Source organism: Trichomycterus rosablanca, chromosome 2, assembly GCF_030014385.1.
Source record: "Trichomycterus rosablanca isolate fTriRos1 chromosome 2, fTriRos1.hap1, whole genome shotgun sequence".
NCBI classification, from domain to species: Eukaryota; Metazoa; Chordata; class Actinopteri; order Siluriformes; family Trichomycteridae; genus Trichomycterus; species Trichomycterus rosablanca.
This window is the reverse complement of record NC_085989.1, coordinates 44,799,631-44,821,165: the sequence shown is the minus strand read 5'-3', so window position 1 is coordinate 44,821,165 and position 21,535 is coordinate 44,799,631. Positions and strand designations below refer to the sequence as shown.

At 42.9% G+C, this 21,535-nt stretch overlaps 1 protein-coding gene across 3 annotated transcripts in view; it reads left to right on the top strand.

Moving 5' to 3' along the window:
* The window catches only part of LOC134334113 (myosin-9-like), a 90,055-nt gene that overhangs the window by 56,707 nt on the left and 11,813 nt on the right, over nucleotides 1–21,535 (top strand). For all 3 annotated transcript variants that reach the window (XM_063016314.1, XM_063016300.1, XM_063016308.1), the window contains 20 exons: nucleotides 2,364–2,551; nucleotides 4,217–4,338; nucleotides 5,094–5,163; nucleotides 5,769–5,929; nucleotides 6,910–7,018; nucleotides 7,145–7,276; nucleotides 8,623–8,829; nucleotides 10,499–10,636; nucleotides 12,060–12,183; nucleotides 12,939–13,110; nucleotides 13,301–13,513; nucleotides 14,727–14,871; nucleotides 15,479–15,685; nucleotides 16,299–16,403; nucleotides 16,502–16,654; nucleotides 17,528–17,776; nucleotides 19,210–19,422; nucleotides 20,024–20,236; nucleotides 20,331–20,492; nucleotides 20,591–20,719. In XM_063016314.1, coding sequence (XP_062872384.1) covers nucleotides 2,364–2,551; nucleotides 4,217–4,338; nucleotides 5,094–5,163; nucleotides 5,769–5,929; nucleotides 6,910–7,018; nucleotides 7,145–7,276; nucleotides 8,623–8,829; nucleotides 10,499–10,636; nucleotides 12,060–12,183; nucleotides 12,939–13,110; nucleotides 13,301–13,513; nucleotides 14,727–14,871; nucleotides 15,479–15,685; nucleotides 16,299–16,403; nucleotides 16,502–16,654; nucleotides 17,528–17,776; nucleotides 19,210–19,422; nucleotides 20,024–20,236; nucleotides 20,331–20,492; nucleotides 20,591–20,719 — 3,212 coding nt within the window. The remainder of the gene's footprint in view (nucleotides 1–2,363; nucleotides 2,552–4,216; nucleotides 4,339–5,093; nucleotides 5,164–5,768; nucleotides 5,930–6,909; nucleotides 7,019–7,144; nucleotides 7,277–8,622; nucleotides 8,830–10,498; nucleotides 10,637–12,059; nucleotides 12,184–12,938; nucleotides 13,111–13,300; nucleotides 13,514–14,726; nucleotides 14,872–15,478; nucleotides 15,686–16,298; nucleotides 16,404–16,501; nucleotides 16,655–17,527; nucleotides 17,777–19,209; nucleotides 19,423–20,023; nucleotides 20,237–20,330; nucleotides 20,493–20,590; nucleotides 20,720–21,535) is intronic.

Below are 21,535 nucleotides of genomic sequence, written 5' to 3'. Positions count from 1 at the left end.
CTTGACCCCTCCCCTCAGCTCTTGAATGCGACAACATAGCCCCGCCCCTCAACTCTTTAAAGCATCCTTATGGCCCTTCCCATCAGCTCTCTAATGCATCCACCTGGCCTCGCCCCTCAGCTCTCTAAATAATTCACCTGTCCCTCAGCTCTCTAAAGCATCCATCTGGCCCCGCCCCTCAGCTCTTTAATGTATTCACCTGATCCCACCCATCAGCTCTCTATAGCATCCACTTGACCCCTCCCCTCAGCTCTTGAATGCGTCAACCAGCCCCGCCCCTCAGCTCTCTTAATAATCCACCTGGCCCTGCCCCTCAGCTCTCTAAAGCATCCACCTGGCCCCGCCCCTCAGTTCTCTAAAGCATCCACATGGCCCTGCCCTTCAGCTCCCTAAAAGCATCCACCTGGCCCACCCCTCATCTCTTTAATGTATCCACCTGATCCTGCCCCTCAGCTCCCTAAAGCATTCACCTGGCCTCAACCCTCAGCTGTCTAAAGCATTCACCTGGCCCTCCCCTCAGCTCTTGAATGTGCCAATCTAGCCCCGCCCCTCAGCTCTTGAATGCGTCAATCTAGCCCTGCCCCTCAGCTCTTGAATGTGCCAATCTAGCCCCGCCCCTCAGCTCTTGAATGCGTTGACCTAACCCCGCCCCTCAGCTCTTAAATGCGCCAACCTGGCCCCGCCCCTCACAGATCGATATTTTCATTAGTGCGTTTACTTTTGACAGCAGAACGACTCCATGGCCGGCGGTGTTGAAGTGTTGGTTTTAACATTTCTCAGCTGGCGCTCACTTCTCTTCCTCTCTCCCTCTGTGTAATAGCGTGGTCGGTGCCCCCTGCCCTCGGTGTCGGGTGCTCCAGAGATGGGTATAAAACTGCATGGGTGTGGTTCTGTATTCACTCCGTACACATCAGCACAATCACAGTGTGTCGTCAAAGGAACAGTATCGCAAAAATAAGAAAACGAATGAACACAAAATCTAACGTCAAAAGGTGTCAAACGTTTGCAAAAAAAAATGCCAATGATCATAAACCTGCGTGAAATCAGAAATCAAAGAGGACAGCTGTTATACAGCTGTTCCACATGCCGTTCTGTAACCATACACACACACACACACAGTTTGGTAAATATGATTTGGAGTTGAGTGTTTGCACACTGCATGATCTTAACCCCCTGTCACTCACCACTCATGCACATGTTAAAAAGATACACACATTTGTTCTCTTTAATAGACTCGTACACACACACAAACACACACACACACACACACACACACATCTTTATAACGTCTGACGCACCTATAGGTGGAAGCACCTCATAATGACAATAGTATAGTTAAAAGCCATGCCTGAAAATAGTTCCCATTTATTTCTGCACCTGGATTTGTGAAACAGCTTTTTTCCACTGAGCAACTGGTTTACGTTTGTAATATAATCAGAAATTATTTAAATTATAAACAATTTTAAAACCTACATACTGTAACCAGTTCATTGACATCCATTTATATTTACATTTCTAAATATATCCAAAGACTTACAATTATCACTGAATACAGTTTGAGTAATTGAGGGTTAAGGGCCTTGCAATGGCAACTTGGTGATGGCTGGGCTTAAACTGGCAACCTTATGATTACTGGTCCGGTACCTAAACCTCAGCGCTACCACTTCCAGTTCGGCAATAAAGCACAGTGTCTCGGTGGGCAGCACTGTCGCCTCACAGCAGAAACGTCCTGGGTTCAATTTCCAGGTGGAGCAGTTCGGGTCCTTTCTGTGTGGAGTTTGGATGTTCTTCCTGTGTATGTGTGGGTTTCATCCGGGAACTCCGGTTTTCTCCCACAGTACAAAGACGTGCAAGTGAGGTGAATTGGAGATACAAAATTGTCCAGGACTGTGTTTGATGTTAAACTTGTGAACTGATGAATCTTGTGTAACCAGTAACTACCTGTCCTGTCATTAATGTAACAGAAGTGCAAAACATGTTGTTAAAATCCTAATAAATAGATAAACTGGCCCCATAACAAGCACTGGCACCTTACTGGTGGAAAATAATCATATTTGTAGGTGATTCTACACAGCCAGGCTGTTGAAACGAGTTTTGACGTGAATCTGCGTCCCACTCCTCACTCACTGCATCAGACCGGTCCGGTCCGGTCCATCAGTCCTGCACATGTTCCCCTCCCTCACACACTTCACCAGCACTGTGTGACTCTCCTCGCTTCCTCACCCTGTTCGGCTCACCGTGTGCTCGTGTTGTTTCTCACCAGTGTTGATCAGTAGTGTCAGTTGTTACTGTGACACTGATGATCCCGCAGCATTTATTCTGAATGACACCATATTGACTCGCGCTCTCTTGTTCTGTCTCAGTGGACCGTATCGTGGGTTTGGATAAGGTGGCGGGGATGTCTGAGATGCCCGGTGCTTTTAAGACCCGCAAGGGGATGTTCAGGACAGTGGGGCAGCTTTATAAAGAGCAGCTGTCCAAACTGATGGCCACACTGAGAAACACCAACCCCAACTTTGTCCGCTGCATCATCCCTAACCACGAGAAGAAGGTACAGATTACTTTACTTTATTTATCCCCACAAAAATCGTTATGATAATAAATGTAGGAAATTGTAGGTGACTTTTCATTGTTATACGAATAGTTGGGATTAATGATTATCACTCATACACTATTGTTACAAAAGTCTTGGGACATCTCTTCTAACGGGTGTAATAAATGATAGACAGACAGACAGACAGACAGACAGACAGACAGACAGACAGACAGATACTTTATTTGTCCCGAGGGAATTATTGGTCTCCAGTAGTTTAACAAGCAAAAGAAGAGAAACTATTACAAATCAATTATATAAAGAAAATTATACAGTTTAGGGAAGGCCCTTCACTGTTTCAGCATGACTAAGCCCCTGTGTAAAAAGCCCGCTCTATAAAGACATAAAGAAAAATGGAATGAACTGGAACATCAACTGAGTCTTTCTTGACCATCAGTGCCCAATTATACAAATGCTCTTTTAACTAAAAATATGCCTGCAGGAATTTGTGCTCGTTCGGTCAAAATAGCATTTGTATAATTGGGCACTGATGTGGGTCAAGAAAGTCTTGATTGATTCATTCAAAATCTGGAGTCTCTTCTGAGAAAGGCTTCTCATAAGACTTTGAAATATGTCTGCAGGAATTTGTGCCCATTTAAAGAAGAATGGCTGCTGTTATAACTGAAAAGATCACACAGAGGTCACTAATTTAATACCAATTGTTTTTGGAAATGGGATGTCCAACAAGCTTGTGGCCTTTGAGAAGGCTTCTCACACAAGTTTGAAGTATGTCTGTGGGAATTTGTGCCCATTCAAAGTCTTGTGAGAAGCCTTCTCAGAAGAGTGGCTGTTGTTATAGCTGAATAGATCACACAGAGGTCACTGTATTTTAATAACATTTAATTTTGAAATTGAATTAAATTTGAAATGTCCGACAAACTCATGGCCTTTGAGAAGGATTCTCAAACGACTTTGAAGTATGTCTGTGGTAATTTAAGCCCATTCAGTCAAAAGAGCATTTGGATCTTTAAAAAAAAGTCTTGATTAATGTTCAAGTTCATTTTAAAGCTGGTCAGTGGAGCTGATATAGAGGTCACTATTTTAATACGATTCGATTTTGAAATGGGACGTCCGACAAACTTGTGGCCTTTGAGAAGGCTTCTCACACGACTTTGAAGTATGTCTGCAGGAATTCGTGTCTTGTGTCTTGTGAGAAGCCTTCTCAGAAGAGTGGCTGCTGTTATAGCTGAAAAGGTCACATAGAGGTCACTCTAATTTAATAGTATTTGATTTTGAAATGGGACGTCCAACAAGCTTCCGAAGGCTTCTCACAGGACTTTAAGTATGTGAGTATGTCTGTGGGAATTTGTGCTCATTCAGTCTTTTAAAAAAAGTCTCGATTGATGTTCCATTTAATTTTAAAGCTGGTCAGTGGAGCTGAGGTCAGGGCTCTGTGCAGGACACTGGAGTTTCTTCACGTCTTTATAGAGGCACAGTCATGCTGGAACAAGGACCTTCCCTAAACTGTTGCTGCAAAGTTGGAAGCATATAATTTCATTTACATAATTGATTTATTATACCTATTAGCAATTGTTGTGGCTGAAACATATTAATTCAATAATTAGAATCTCTGTGGTGTTTTGTGGATTATAAAGTTTTCCTTCTTTTTTCTCTTACTCTCAGGCCGGTAAGCTGGAACCATACCTGGTTCTGGATCAGCTCAGGTGTAACGGTGTGCTGGAGGGAATCCGTATCTGCAGACAGGGCTTCCCTAACCGTATCCTCTTCCAGGAGTTCAGACAGAGGTACATAAATAGACACTCATTTACATTTTCTGCATTTAGCAGACGCCTTTATCCAAAGCGATTTACAGTCTTGCTCAAGGGCCCAACAGTGGCAACCTGGCAGAGGTGGGGCTTGAACCGGCGACCATTTGATTAATAGTCCAGTACCTTAACCGCTAGGCTACAGCTATGTAAACATGGTATCTTTTGGATCCTCTTCTCATTTTAGTTTAGTCATAACAATTTATTTTCTGCCAATCTAGTCATTTCCAATTCCTGTCTGCACAAACCCCAATCTGATCAAGAAGAGCCGGTTCACCACACTGTGGTCCACACACCAATCTGTGGCCGCTTCTTATCACCTGCCAGTGTTGGATTTCCACACAGAGCTGTATCGTGTTCGGAGAGCCAAACTAATCTCCATGTGACACTCCCCCCCCCCCTTTCCCGCAACAACCACACATAGACACACACTAGCACAGTCATTCGGACTAGTCTTGGAGACCCCGTCTGACCTTCCCCCTTTCAAACGGTTGGTTGTGTTTAAGTGGAAGAATGACTCCGCATTGGTGAGCTAGAATGTTATACCACTACACCACCCGATTACACTTGGGTTTATGTGTCTTAAGTAGAAAATTACATTTTTGGTTAGCTTAGTAGAAATGTAATCCAGTTCACGCTACATTCCATGTACGAGTGATAAGGCAGGTCTATTACTTTTAGAATTTCCACAGAAACTGAGCTCTAAGGTAAAGTATTTCTTTTGTGTTCACCAGGTATGAGATCCTCACTCCTAACGCCATTCCCAAGGGCTTCATGGATGGCAAACAGGCCTGTGTGCTGATGGTAAGAGATATTTTATGTGCCCCAGTTCATGTCCTAGCTTGGCACTAACCATTCCAATGTGGGCATTGTGGAAATAAGCATACACCAAGAGCTACAAAACATTGCTTTATAGTGACAGCAATATTAAGAAGACTAAACCTAAACTCGATCACATAAGAAGGAGGCAGAGGAGGGCATTTTTCTCTTTTTGCAACCAATTTAGTCATAGCCAATTGGAATTTCACTCTTGTCGGTGCCACCATCCCCTTCCCTAATTAAGGATGACTGAGGCTGTCGCATCCTCCTACTGATACGCACAGCTAGTAGCTTCTTTTCACCTGCCAGGGACGGGGACTCATAAAGCGCAGTATCTTGTGCACAGTCACGTACTGTTGTTATTAAATGCACCCTGTAAAACAGTCCAACTTCTTTAAAAATTTGATTTGTGTTGTGTTGTTGGGAGTTTTTTTTACTTGCACCTTCACATTGTCGCTTTCGCCCCCCAAAACATGTTTCTTTGTTCCTGAGAAGTTATACATTGTTATGTAGTAGTGTTTCTATTTTTATCTACAGTGGAATTAGTACGTATTTAGTCTCACTTTGATCCCACGTTCTGTCTGGATCAGATCAGAGCTCTGGAGCTGGACCCGAACCTCTTCCGGATCGGACAGAGCAAGGTGTTCTTCAGAGCTGGAGTCCTGGCTCACCTGGAGGAAGAGCGTGACATGAAGATCACCGACGTTATCATCAGCTTCCAGGCCTGGTGCAGAGGATACGTCGCCCGCAAGTAAGCGTCAAACGGTTTACAACAGTAGCATGAATCAAAGAGGAGAGGATCAGTCTCTCAGTCTGTCTAAAATGTTTTGTTTTTGGTTTTATGACAGATAAGGGTGGCATGGTGGGTAGCACTGCCGTCTCACAGCAAGAAGGTCTGGGGTTTGATGAATCTTGTGTAACCAGTAACTACCTGTCCTGTTTTTAATGTAACCAAAGTGTGTAAAACATGACATTAAAATATAAATAAATACATGTACAGATAAACATAAATACTTACAATCAACAGCAGTCATCAATTACAGCAACACAAGAAATGCTTTCTGGACACTTGAGTGGCAAAAAAAAAGGGTTTGAATCCCCAGCTGTCTTATCGGCCAGACAGGTTTTTACATACAGACATGATTGGCTATGTTTGATGTGGGGCGTGGCCAAGGCCCTGCGATAGATTGTCGTCCTGTCTGGGGTGTGTTGCTGCATTATTCACACTGATTCCGGAGAAGCCAGTCCCACCTCGACCCTGTCCAGGATAAAGCGATGGTTTATTTATTTATTTATATTTTAAAGTCATGTTTTACACACTCTGGTTACATTAATGACAGGACAGGTAGTTACTGGTTACTCATGATTTATCAGTTCAAGTTGTTAATGTCAAACACAGTCATGGACAATTTTGTATCTCCAGTTCACCTCACTTGCACGTCTTTGTACTGTGGGAGGAAACCAGAGCTCTCAGAGGAAACCCACACAGACACGGGGAGAACATGCAAACTCAACACAGAAAGGTCCCGGACCGCTCCACCTGGGAATCAAACCCAGAACCCAGGGCCTCCTTGCTATGAGGCGACAGTGCTATCCACCGAGCCACCACGGTGGTAGAACATAAGAATGAAAACGATGATCTATGTGAAGTGTAAGAGGGACTGAACGGTGGCTTGTTACTTGTTAGTTTGCCCACAATGTAACCCTGTATGTGTGTGTTTCCAACATCAGAGCGTTTGCTAGGAGGCAGCAGCAGCTGACAGCGATGAGGGTGATCCAGAGGAACTGTGCTGCCTACCTCAAACTCAGAAACTGGCAGTGGTGGAGACTTTTCACCAAGGTGTGACCTCACGCTATTATTTATCTCAGCGATGTTCCTTCTCTCTGACTGCTGATGTTCCTTCAGTAGTACGTATAGCGTGTTGAGAGGACGTTACTGGAACGTTTTCTTCATAATTTCCTGCAGGTAAAGCCACTGCTGCAGGTGAGCCGACAGGAGGAGGAGATGCAAGCTAAAGACGATGAGCTCAGCAAGGTCAAAGAGAAACAGGTTCATGCTGAAATGCAGCTGGAGGAGATGGCTGTCAAACAACATCAGGTAATAAACCTACACATACACATACACACAAAACATGGCAGGGCTAGCTCAGCCGTAACAGTACTACACTAGTAATCAAAAGGTTGATGGTTTAAGTCCTAATTGTCGCTTTGGATAAAAGCGGCTGCAAAATGCCAGAAGTGTACATGTCACATCAAGTGAGATGCAAGGACGTGATGACGTAATATCACCATAGTTACAGACTCATTACAAACCCCACTTGCAATATTTTGGATATTTATCGTCTATTTGTTATTTATTTGTCTTTAAAATTTTTATTTTATGTATCTTACTCATACTTGTGAACAGAGGACTCTCCGTTTTCCGCCATCTTTCTTGTTTCTTATTCTGCTTCGAACGCCTACGCAGCTCCAGTTGCATTATGAGATACATTAGCGGACCGCAAGTGTGCATCGCTTACATACTCAAACATGGCTGCCCAAGAAGTAGGTCATCCGGGTACTTCTCGCGTACCTTTTTACAAATACTATGTATTCGGACATACTAAACACTCTCGCATACTCATTTCGCGTACTATTGAGTACGGAAGTATGCGATGACGGACGCAGCCGTTGAGTTTCAAGGTATTATTTCCCATAAGGATGTTTGGAAAACCTGTTAATGTGTTCCATGGTCCAGTGAAACTGCATAGATTTTAGGCTCATGTAAAATAATGGGGTTGTTTTTGACACTTAAACACTGAAAATAACACAAAAATAATATAAAACACTAAAATACAATTGACAACCAGTTAAAAATCAATATAAATAAACAGTTAAACCTGCACTTAACTTTTACTTCTTTATTGTTTCTTTACGCTTCTTAATCATGGAGATGCTTGATCTTGGAATACTGTCTTCTGTTCAGTAAAGGCGCATTCACATGAGAAGTGACAATTGGAGAGAACTTATTAGAAGTAATAATTAAGAGAAGTTTAGTGTTCCTGTGTTGTTCTTTTAATACATTAAACCACATTAAGCTTTTTTTTTTAACTAAAACTGAAAAGCTGATTCAGCTGTAACACAAGTTTAAAAGTGTAACAGTGAGGAAAATCCAGATAAACACAGATACATGTGGAGCTCTCAGACTGGATTTGACAGTTATTTCACACAAATGCAGATTCGTCTCATATTCACACTTTGATGACGTTTTACTGCCCCGCTCAAGCCGAGCGCTGAGCAAAACCGCAGTCACACACACGTCGAGTTAAAGGGAACAAATAGCATCAAGTTTCAAAGATTTTGAGTTTAGGGGACGTTGAGTTGCCAGTTAGAACTGTACATTTATTGTGCTAAACAGTCACCGGATGGAAACATGTCTGACCCGATGATCTGTGTTTTGTGCAGATGAGCGCGGAGAAGCTGGCTCTGCAGGAGCAGCTGCAGGCTGAGATGGACCTCTGTGCCGAGGCGGACGAGATGAGGAACCGGCTGGTGGCAAAGAAGCAGGAGCTGGAGGACATCCTGCATGACCTGGAGGCTCGAGTGGAGGAAGAGGAGGAGAGAGTCGGCCAGCTTCAGTCTGAGAGGAAGAAGATGCAGCAGAACATCACGGTATGGTATTTCACCTAAGCTAACCTGACAGAAAGTCTAAGTGGAATTTTATGTGACTCAGAATACTAGCTAGTGATAACATTATACCTATGACAGTAAAATAACCTGACAAGTACTGAGAGGAATTTTATGCTATGAACAAAGCTGGCTAGCAACAGTAGTATACATTATGCAGGTTATTTGAGTTTCACCTAAGCTAACTTGACAGTAAATCTAAGTGAATTTTATGTGACTCAGAATACTGGCTACTAATAACATTATGCTTATGACAAAAAGCTAACCTGGTCATTTTATAAAGTCAGAAATCTAAAAGAAACTATATTTTATTCAGAAAACTGCCTAGCGATAGCATTAAACGTTATGTTTCTAACAATAAACTAACCTGACAGAAATTCTTCTTATTATACTACAAACAAAGCTGGCTAGCAATGTGCTTATGACAATAAGCTAACCTTGAGAGAACTTTTAAGAGGATTTATTACACAGAAAGCTGGCTAGCGATAGTGAACTTTATGCAGGTTATTTGAATTTCACCTAAGCTAACCTGACAGAAAATCTGAGTGAATTTTATGTGACTCTGAATACTGGCTACTACAAACATTACGCTTATGACAAAAAGCTAACTTGGTTGTTTTTGGTTTTTTTTTACTCAGAAATTTTAAAGAAACTATATGCTATTCAGAGAACTACCTAGCGATAGCAATAAACATTATGCTTATATAAATAACCTAACCTGACAGAAAATCTAGGTGGAATTTTATGTGACTCTGGCTAATACTGGCTAGTGCTGACATTATGCTTATGACAATAAGCTAACCTGATATTTTTTACTCAAAAAGCTGATGAGCAATAGCATTGAAGATTATGATTATGCAACTAACAAATATTGAGATGAATTATAAGCTATTTAGAAAATTGGCTGCTGATAACATGAAACATTTTGTTTATGAGAGAAACTCTGAGAGGAATTTTATGCTACTCAGAAACTAGCAATAGCATTGATCATTAATCAGGTTTTTTGAATGTTGCCTAAGATGATAAGAGTTGCCTAAGAGTGACTAGCATAGTCATAACTAGCATTATGCTTATGACAATAAGCTAACCTGACTCAGAAACTTGGCTAGCGATAGCATTGAACATTATTCAGGTTTTTTAAAGCGCTCACAGTGACTTAGCCATAGCATTGAGCATTCTGCTTATAACAAAAAGCCAACCTGACAGAAATTTTGAAAGGATTTTTTTACTTGGAAAGCTGACAAACGAAAGCATTGAACATTATGGAGATTCTGACCAGTTCTGAGAGGAATTTTATGCTACTCAGAAACTTAAACTTAAACAGAACAATATCAACGTTGTATAATGCTACTTAAGATGAATTATATTTGTTAGTTTTATAACATTTAGAAGTGTGTGCTAATAATGCTAAAATATGATAACTCGCAGTGTATAGCTACTATATTGTGTTAAGTATTGCTGCAAGTTTTCCTAATAGCACAGACTTTGTTAGGGGATTGAGCACAGCCATAATAACACATGACTTTATCAAAATATGTATAACATAGACAGATATGCATAAGCAACATGTTCCCAATTGACAGCTACTGGAAAAGGTTTACTTTATATAATGTGAATGGCTAAACCAGCATTTTGTGTTCATTCTGTGGGACAGGATCTAGAGCAGCAGCTGGATGAGGAAGAGGCGGCGCGTCAGAAGCTCCAGCTGGAACGTGTCACTATGGAGGGCAAACTGAAGAAGGTGGAGGAGGATGTGATGGTGCTGGATGACCAGAACAACAAACTAAGCAAGGTCTGTGTGTGTTAGAAAGGGTTTGTTTCTGAAGGATGAGAGCAGCAGTAAGTACCAGATCTTGGTGGTGACCAGTATTTGTTGTGTTTTGAACACGTAATTAACCAGCAGGTGTTTTAAACAACTTCATGCTGGGGTTTTCTTCTGGTCACTGACCAGAGATGTGTTGTGTATTAAAGCATTAGTTCTAGTTTTTTTTATGACCAGCCAGCATGTGTTGTGTTTTGAACACAAATTAAACAATGTCCTGCTTAAACTGTAATAGTAATAGATGAGTATTAAAAACATATGATAGATAGATAGATAGATAGATAGATAGATAGATAGATAGATAGATAGATAGATAGATAGATAGATAGATAGATATACCTTCTATTATAAAGTATATATAATTGAAGTAGTAGTATACACCGATGAGGCATAACATTATGACCACTGACAGGTGAAGTGAATAACACTAATTATCTCTTCATCACGGCACCTCTTAGTGGGTGGGATATATTAGGCATCAAGTGAACGTTTTATCCTCAAAGTTGATGTGTTAGAAGAAGGAAAAATGGGCGAGCGTAAGGATTTGACAAAGTTGTAACTTTGACAAAGGCCAAATTGTGATGGCTAGACGACTGGGTTAGAGCATCTCCAAAACTGCAGCTCTTGTGGGGTGTTCCCGGTCTGCAGTGGTCAGCATCTATCAAAAGTGGTCCAAGGAAGGAACAGTGATGCACCGGCGACAGGGTCATGGATGGCCAAGGATCATTGATGCACATGGGGAGCGAAGGCTGGCGCGTGTGGTCTGATCCAACAGACGAGCTACTGTAGCTCAAACTGCTGAAAAAGTTAATGCTGGTTCTGATAGAAAGGTGTCAAAATACACAGTGCATCACAGTTTGATGCGTATGGGGCCGCATAGCCGCAGACCAGTCAGTTAGGAAGGAGGTCATAATGTTATTGTGTCACCTGATCGGTGTAGATTATAACCAATATATTCTTATAATTATAAATATAAAATACCAAAATACCATGACAGTGTAAGTGTCAGTGTGTGCATGAGTTTCAGTCTGATTTCAGCCTGCCGTCATGTGGTGTTAAACAGTCTGACTGCCTGCGGTACAAAAGACAGCAGTCTAATGTGCTACCTATTGACCGGTCACACACAGGCACGATTGGCTTTGCCTGTATTGAAGGTTTAAATTAACAGCCTTTGCTCTCTGATTGAGGTGCCCACACTAGCAATAGATGATCTGACCATGGTGCTGCAGCTCTCGCTGAGAATCCGTTGTGGGCAGATGAAACATTTCGTCTGACATCTGTGTGCATGTCGTCAGAGGAGGAGAGTGATAGTCTCAGATCTAATATGTGTTCATCATAACCTTTTGCTTTTGTAAGAGAAGTTTCTGAACTGAACGTCATGTTGGTCCTACAGGAGAAGAAGCTGATAGAGGAGAGATTTGCTGAGTTCACCACTAATCTGGCAGAAGAGGAGGAGAAATCCAAGAGTCTGCAGAAACTGAAAAACAAACACGAGGCCATGATAACAGATCTGGAGGGTACGTCAATTGTCCGGTCTCTATTAATAAACAGTTATAAACATGTATTTGTAATTAATCATTGTCTAATAACACATAGGTGAGTTAAAAAATGTCAGTTACAAAAATCAACTACACTAAATGGCCAATAGTATTTGGACAACTGATTATGAGCATGTCAGACAACTTATTTCAAAAACAAATGCTAATGAAATAGTGTGACATCTATGTTCTTGCAAGACTTTAAAGGCTTTGAAGTATGTCTGTGGGAATTTGTTCCCATTCAGTCGTACAAAACAGCATTTGTATGGCTGGGCACTGATGTTGGTCAAGAATCCATTTCAAAGCTGGTCAGTCTTGCTGAGGTCAGGGCTCTGTGCAGGACTCTGGAGTTTCTTTAAACCAAACTTTTCTTAATGTCTTTATAGAGCTTGCTTTGTGCACAGGGGCACAGTCATGCTGGAACAGAAAAGGGCCTTCCCTAAACTGTTGCTGCAAAGTCAGAAGCATGTCATTTCCTTTATATTATTAATTATTTACACCTGTTAGCAATCGGTGTGGCTGAAACACATGAATTCAGAAATTAGTAGCAGTGTCCCAATACTTTTGATCATATAGTGTATTTTACAGAATATTTTTGACGTATTTTTTGAAGTCAATAGAAGTGACCTGGGTGTGTGTGTGTGTGTGTGTGTGTGTGTGTGTGTGTGTGTGTGTGTGTGTGTGTGTGTGTGTGTGTGTGTGTGTGTGTGTGTGTGTGTGTGTGTGTGCGTTAGACCGCCTGCGTCGGGAGGAGAAGCAAAGGCAGGAACTGGAGAAGAACCGTAGAAAGTTGGAGGGCGACTCCACTGAACTTACCGATCAGATCGCTGAACTCCAGGCTCAGATCGCCGAGCTTCGCGCCCAACTTGCCAAGAAGGAGGAGGAGCTTCAGGAGGCACTGGCCAGGTCTGAACCGCACTTACCAAAACATCTGTGATTGGTTAAATAATAAAAACGTTCCCCACAGAGACGGGGGATAACACGGATTCGTACATGACTCATAGTTTCTGTGACTGTGATTAAAATGTATGATTAAAAGCTGTCGTTTCCTGTGTTTAACTCAAATATTTTCTGTTGTTTTTTTCCCCATGTGCAGGATTGAAGAGGAAGCGGCTCAGAAGAACCTGGCCCACAAGAAGATCCGCGAGCTGGAGGCTCAGCTGAGTGAGCTGCAGGAAGACCTGGAACTCGAGAGAGCCTCGCGCGTCAAGGCCGAAAAACAGAAACGGGACCTCGGAGAGGAGCTGGAGGCCCTTAAAACTGAACTGGAGGACACGCTGGACACCACTGCTGCTCAGGAGGCACTTAGGTAGTTTTACTACTTCAGTAGTTTTAAGTTGCCCTGCACTTAAGTTCTACTTGAGTGGTAAATCCAGGTATTTGGATGTCAGCTTGAGCATATTTAGATATTTATTTATTAAAATGTAGTATTTATGAATCTTATTCTGCCACTGCAAATGCTGTCATGGTTTAAGGCGTAGATTAGCTTATGCAATCAGTTTGCTCTTTATTGAGTCCTTTATTAAAATGAGCTTACAGATTTCAACAGGATAAAAGTCTGCTCTCTCAAGACCCACGAGTATCTAATGAAATTTTACTACTTTACAGAACGGGGAAAAAAAACCTTTTTTTTTTTAAATGCATTTTCTCCCTTTTAGCGCGTCCAATTGCCCGATTGCATCATGCTTCCTCTCCACCAATGCCGATCTCTGCTCTGATTGAGGAGAACGAAGCTAACCCACGCCCCCTCCGACACATTGGCAGCATGCCGTATGCACCTTATCACCCACACTTTGACGAGTGCAGTGCAGCTCAGCGTTGTGTACGGAGAGACGCATCCTGAGAGCACTCTTTTCTCATCTCTGTGCAGGTGCCATCAATCAGCCAGCAGAGGTCGTAATTGCACCAGTCATGGGAGAGAGACCCCATCCGGCTTAGTCCCGCCCATATCTGAACAACAGGCCAATCGTTGTTCATGTGGCCACTCAGCCTTAGCCGGCAGGCAAAGCTGAGACTCGATACGATGTATTCGAGATCCCAGCTCTGGTTCCAGCGTGTGTTTTTACCGCTGCGCCACCTGAGCTGCTGAAAAAAAAAAAATATTTTGGTTGTTTATAAACACACATTTCACAGAAAAGTGCCCAATTTCACGACAGTCATTTAATAACACTCAAATAACACCTGAGTCTTGTTTTTAGCTGCTTTAGACCTCGACATCTTGAACATTTTGACTAACCGATTGCTAACTGAATTGCCGTAGGATTGCTAGGATGCCTCATAGTGCAGATTAACCAGTAAACGTGAGAAACTTGAACGCTACACAGATGAAAAATGTTAAATCACTAAGCACAAAAGTTCAGATTGCACAGCAAATTGCATATTACATGGGAAACGACTCATTTCACTGTCGTGAATTAGGTAGGGCTTTAATTATAAACAGCTAAAATAGTTCATTTTTGTGCAGCTCACATTAAGGCTCATTTAATATTTAATACTGAAATGCATGTGCTTGTGTGTGTCAGGACAAAACGTGAGACGGAGGTGACACATATGAAGAAGACCTTGGAAGATGAAACTAAGAACCATGAGGTGGTGGTGGCAGAGTTGAGGCAGAAACACGGCCAAGCCTTTGAGGAGCTTAACGAGCAGCTCGAGCAGTCCAAGAGGGTAAAACACTAAGTTACACCTACTGCTTCTGATCTACTCTTGTTATATTTCCATTAACAGTTAGCTTCTATGTGCTTGTTCAGAGTGTGCTTGTGAAGAGTTCAAATCTCAGCTCTGCTATCAGACACATGATTGGTTGTGTGTCTGTACGGTGAGGGACAATGGCTGAAACTGGGTTCCTCGTAGTAAGGGCGAGGGCGGCCTCTGCTGACCGGTCGAGTTGCCTTGATGGGCGGAGGCAAAATGGTCCTGGGTTCGATTCCCAGATGGAGCGGTCTGGGTCCTTTCTGTGTGGAGTTTGTTCAGCTCCGGTTTCCTCCCATAGTACAAAGACGTGCAAGAGAGGTGAATTGGAGATACAAAATTGTCCATGACTGTGTTTGATATTGAACTTCTGAACTGATGAATCTTGTGTAACCAGTAACTACCTGTCCTGTCATGAATATAACCAAAGTGTAAATCATGACGTTAAAATTCTGATTAATAAAGAAATAAATATCGAGCCATTTAACATCTAAACTGCTCTACACGGACAATTAAAATGCAAGAATAAAAATACTGACGTGAGTGTCTCTAACCTGTCTCTCCTCCTGGTGTACGTGTGCAGAGCAAGGCCTCGGTGGACAAGACGAAGCAGACTCTGGAGTCGGAGAGGAACGAGCTGCAGATCGAACTGAAGGCGCTGATGCAGGGGAAGGGCGAGTCGGAGCACCGCAGGAAGAAAGCCGAGAGTCAGGTGCAGGAGCTGCAGGTTAAACACGCCGAGAGCGAGAAACAGAGGATTGAGCTGGCCGATAAAGTAGCCAAGATGCAGGTACGAATCACTCGGGTCTCACACATACACAGACACAGGGGTTAGGTATAATAATAATGATTATTGTTATTATTTTTATTATTATTATATTACTACGTATATAGACCTAATACCATATATGTAAAGAGCTGTAGTTATAATAGCTGTTTACTACTGGGACAGTGGTTGCCCAGTGGGTAGAGCTTTTGGCTATCAATCGAAAGATTGTTGGTTTAAATCCAAGCTCTGCTATGCAGCCACTGTTGGGCTCTTGAGCAAGGCCCTAACCCTCTCTGCTCCAGGAGCGCTGTACAATGGCTGCACTCCGTGGTTCAGTTAGCAGTCTAGCTGTAATTTAGCATTGGAATCTTTTTAAAGTTTCTTTGGAGCCGCCATGTATTTCTAAAAGTTCAGGAACATAAAGGTGTAACGTCTGTAATGTTTTGAGTCAGGGTTAAACCTGCGGCTTTCAATTTAACTTCTAAAACACCTCACGGGCAGTTTCAAAAATGGTAATGGGCTGCAGTTTGGACGCTCCTGCTCTACATTTACTGGATTCCCTTCTGTAGCACTAGGATTTGTCATTTTCACTGGGTTCTGGTCATTTAAAACAAGCTTGTTCTGTTTCCTGCAGGCGGAGCTGGACAGCGTTAACACTGTGTTAAATGACGTGGAGGGCAAATCCATCAAAGCAACCAAAGACCACTCCGCCGTGGAGTCGCAGCTCCAGGACATCCAGGTACGAGCTCAGGAGACGCGTTCGCCGGCTCTGATTGTTTATACAAGACTGGGAGGAAGCTTGTAGCATTAACTGCTAATGTTTTGGTCACTGTGTAGGAGCTGCTCCAGGAGGAGACCCGTCAGAAGTTATCTGTGAACACAAGGCTGAGGCAGCTGGAGGACGATCAGAACAACCTGAGAGAGCAGCTGGAGGAAGAGGAGGAGGCCAAGAGGAACCTGGAGAAACAGCTCATTGCATCACAGTCCCAGGTACACACGAAAAAGGGGGTTTGAGGCGCTCGGGTGGCACAGCGGTAAAACACGCTAGCACACCAGAGCTGACATCTCCAACTTGTAAGTTTGGTTATCAGCAGGCTGGGCCCCTACACAAACAGAGATTGGCTGGTCTGTCAGGGTTGGACGCCAGAGAGGATTCCCCATAACTGATGATAATACGACCTCTGCTGGCTGATTAATGGCGCCTGCACAGAGACGGGGGATAATGGGAATCAGTGCGTGACTCTCCGTACGCGAAACTGATTCGCATATGAACTCGCCTCATGCAGGTGAAAAGAAGCGGTCGGCTACTGCACACGTGTTGGAGGGGGCATGTGTTAGTCCCAGCTCTCCTCTGTCAGCAGTAGAGAAGAGATATAATAGGGCAGATATATAAAATGGGGCTCATTGTATATACAAAATATGTTTGTATGTAAAATACACTAGCACACCAGAGCTGACACCTCGAGCTTGTGAGTTCAAATCTCAGCTTCGCTACCGGCAGGCTGGGCGCTCACACAAACAATGATTGGCTCATTCGTAGGGTCAATGGTGCTTGCACAGAGACAGAGGGGACGTGTGTTAGTCACAACTCTCCTTGGTCAGGAGTAAAGGTTTGCATCAATGCAATCGGGTAACTGGATACGACCAAACTGGAAGAAAAATTGGGGGGACAATGCAATAATGTACAAATTAGTGAATAATAAGTTCATTTGTGGATTTGGGGTCACATACTTTTATTGATTATCATTTAAAAATATCAGAGATTTTTTTTTTATTTACTTTTAATTTACTGTCTTGTGTTTTCAAACGAACTCGATGCAACACGATGCTCAGACCTAATGAAGTCTGACGTTTTCTCTGTAGGTAACTGAGATGAGAAAGAAGATGGAGCATGAGGCCGGATCTCTGGATTGTGCAGAAGAAGTGAAGAAGCGTCTGCAGCGTGACCTGGAGTCTGTCACCCAGCGCCTCGACGAGAGGAACTCGGCCTACGACAAGATGGACAAGACCAAGACCCGTCTGCAGCAGGAGCTAGACGACCTGATGGTGGATCAGGACCATCTTCGCCAGATTGTCTCCAACCTGGAGAAGAAGCAGAAGAAGTTTGACCAGGTCAGTGCACCATAGGGATCAGAACGAAGCACCAGACTGTGGTGTACTGGGTCTTTAATACATATGGTTGTGTTTCTGAAGCTGAGTACAGCAAAACATTTGTACATGTTTGTTTAATGCAGGGTCTTTTAAGACCTGGGTCCTCACGAGCTAACAAAAGGTGCATAAAAACGAAATATACTTGTACACGCACACCCCCTTGTGGAGGCTTTGCGTTACATCTTGTAAACCACAGTAGGACCAGATTACCATAATTTCTATTAATTAAGTATATTTCATTTTGTTTTTTGTTTTGATGCATTGTTTGTAAAGCTGAGGCTTTATAGTACATCGAATAAACATATAGTGTTAAAGTGAAGGCCGGTCAGACTGACCTCACTAGCGAATTGTGACAGTACGACTGACAGTTTGGTCTTCAGCATTTGTTTATCACACATGAAACTCTTTAACAAATACAAGCTTCACTTTCAGTTAGGGATGTAACGATGCACCACAATACAGTTAATAACCGATAGAAAAATTCCACGATTCAAATTGTTTTGACATGTAAAATGAATCAATATTCACTTTAAACAGCAGAGGGCACTGGTGCTATACACCTCACATGGTTGACGTCACTGGCGCTATACGCCTGGTTGCCAAATTCGGGGCTCATTCTTCGTATTTCAGTACAGTTTCAGTATAGTGTACAGTGACTAGGACCTTTAAATTTGTTACATTTGTTGCTGTTGTTATATCTGGCTATTAAAATTGATACAGTGGTACCTTAAAACTTAACGTCAGTTGGTTCTGGGAGTGGCGAGTTTAAAAGGCGTTGAGTTTCAAGGTTTTTTTTTTTTCATAAGGATGTTTGGGAAACCTGTTAATGTGTTTCATGGTCTCGTGGAACTGCATATATTTTAGTCTAATGTAAAATAATGGGGTTGTTTTTGACACTTATACACTGAAAATATCAAATATGATATAAAAAAACACTGAAATACAAATGAAAAACAGTTAAAAATCTATATAAAAATACAATAAAACCTGCACTTAACTTTTACTTCTTTACCTTCTGTTTCCTTATGCTTCTTAATCGTGGAGATGATTGATCTTGGGATACCATATTCCGTTTAGTGAAGGTGCATTTACATGAGAAGTGTAAAAAGCTTTTGTGCTGATTTACTATGGAGTGTGATGGTGCACAAAGCTTAACGTGACTTATTGTACTAAAACAACAAGCGAGGAATTTCATTAGTGGAGAGAACTTATGAGCATTTCACACTTTCTCAAGCAACTAGTGACAAATGTAAACATGCAGTTGGTCGTTTTGGTTGATGTAAGATGTTAGGGTGGTTCACTAGCTGTCAAATTCTCATCCTGTTATATTACAGAGTGCAAAGACTTCTTGTTTAATTCCAGTTTATTCTTGATTCCTCATTTACTGTGTGCAGATGCTGGCAGAGGAGAAGGCGATCTCAGCCAGGTACGCCGAGGAGCGCGACAGAGCCGAGGCCGAGGCCCGAGAGAAGGAGACGCGTGCCCTCTCTCTGAGCCGTGAACTCGAGACCCTGTTTGACGTGAAGAACGAAACTGACCGGGCCAACAAGGCACTCAGGACCGAGATGGAGGACCTTGTCTCATCCAAGGATGACGTTGGCAAGAGCGTAAGAGCCTCTGTTTCTTCTGTATTATTTTTATTTAACAATAAAAATATTTCACACAAGCAAATAAATAGGTTTAATTTGACTTCTATGAGGGATCTTCAATAAGTTTCTGCACTTTTTTAACCTCTATTTATTAAGAATTTTAAGAACAAAGCTACATAATCACCTTCCGCTGCATTTTTCCCAGCGTCATACCAACATTTTATTGCCATGAGCCACTGATGCACCGCTGCTTTCACATCATGATCACATGAAAATCTTCTTCCCCCTAAAGCTTCTTTGAGCGTCCAAATAGGCGGAAATCAGATGGAGCTAAATCCGGACTATGAGCGTCTCTTAGTCTCTCAGACACGACCAATTACGACTCCTTCCACCCTCACCGCTTCCAAACAAAATATAAAAGTGTGTAAACTTTTTGAAGATCCCTTGTAGTTTAGAGGATGGTCAGACTGTTCCTGAACTTTATCGGAACTGTCCGGGACTGTGTTAAGTGCGTGAGCTAAATAATTTAATGTAAAACAGTCAGATGGAACTGTCATGTCAATGAATTGTAGATCTCAATCACCGGATTTTACTGACCCGTGCCGGAACTTTCCTTCAGGTGCATGAGCTGGAGAAGTCAAAGCGTGGCATGGAGCAGCAGCTGGAGGAGATGCGCACACAGCTGGAAGAGCTGGAGGATGAGCTGCAGGCCACGGAGGATGCCAAGCTGCGCCTGGAGGTCAACATGCAGGCAATGAAGGCCCAGTACGAGCGCGACCTCACCGGGCGTGATGAGATGGGAGAGGAGAAAAAGAGGCAGCTGGTCAAACAGGTACAGGGTTTTTAACGGTACTTTTTACCCAAATAGAAATTGTGTGTGTGTGTGTGTGTTGCATCATGTAACGTGAGGTACTTTCATCTTTTAGGTGCGGGAGATGGAACTGGAGCTGGAGGACGAAAGGAAGCAGCGCGGCGTTGCCGTGGCAGCACGTAAGAAGATGGAGCTGGACCTGAAGGAACTGGAGGCCGCCATCGACATGGCCAACAAGAACCGTGACGAGGCTATTAAACAGCTCAAGAAGCTGCAGGTACACATGGAGCCCTGTTTTTTTCTCAGCCAGGTGTTATGATTGCACAGATAGCTGTTTAACTATGTGTGTGTGTGCGTGTGTGTGTGTGTGTGTAGGTTCAGATGAAGGACCTGCTGCGTGAACTGGATGAATCCCGTCTCTCCCGGGAGGAGATCCTGGCTCAGAGCAAAGAGAACGAGAAGAAGCTCAAGAGCATGGAGGCAGAAATGATCCAAATGCAGGAGGTACCCGCTTATAACATAAGTTTCGTTTAGACGTGCATGCTTCCCCAGCAATTTATTCAGACAAATTATTCATTCACTGTGAGTTAACAAGCTAAGCTAACCATATAATAGGGCAGGTGCAGCCTAGTGGTTAAGGTTCTGGACTAGCAATCGAAAGGTCGCTGGTTCAAGCCTCACCCTTGAGCAAGGCCCTTAACCCTCAATTGCTTAGACAATAAACTGTCACATTAGTGTAAGTCGCTTTAAATAAAAGCATGTGCTAAAAGCATCTGATAAAGCGTCTGATCGATTGCAAACCCGCCCATGGGCGCTAAAACACTCTAGCACACCAGAGCTGACATCTCAGACTCGTGAGTTCAAATCTCAGCTCTGGTACCGGCAGGCTGGGCGCCTACACAGACAACGATTGTCTCGTCCTTTTGTTACCAGAGGGGATTCCTCATAACTGATACAATTACGACCTTAATGCGTGACTTCGAGCCCCATATGAACTTGGCTTGTGCAGGTGAATAGAAGTGGTCAGCTACTGCACACATGTCGGAGGGGGCGTGTGTTAGTCACGGCTCTCCTCAGTCAGGAGTGAAAGTCAGCATTAGTAAAAAGGAAGCGAAATGCAATGGGGTACTTGGATATGACTAGATTGGGAGCAAGATTGGGAGCAAAATTGGGAGAAAATGCAAAAAAACAAAAAAAGCCCCGCCCAATTAGATGTCAGCATCGAAAGATTGGTCGTCCTATTGGTCATAAATACAAATTTGTGAAGGTTTTTCTTTGTTTTGGATCTTCACTGTGTGTGTGTGTGTGTGTGTGTGTGTG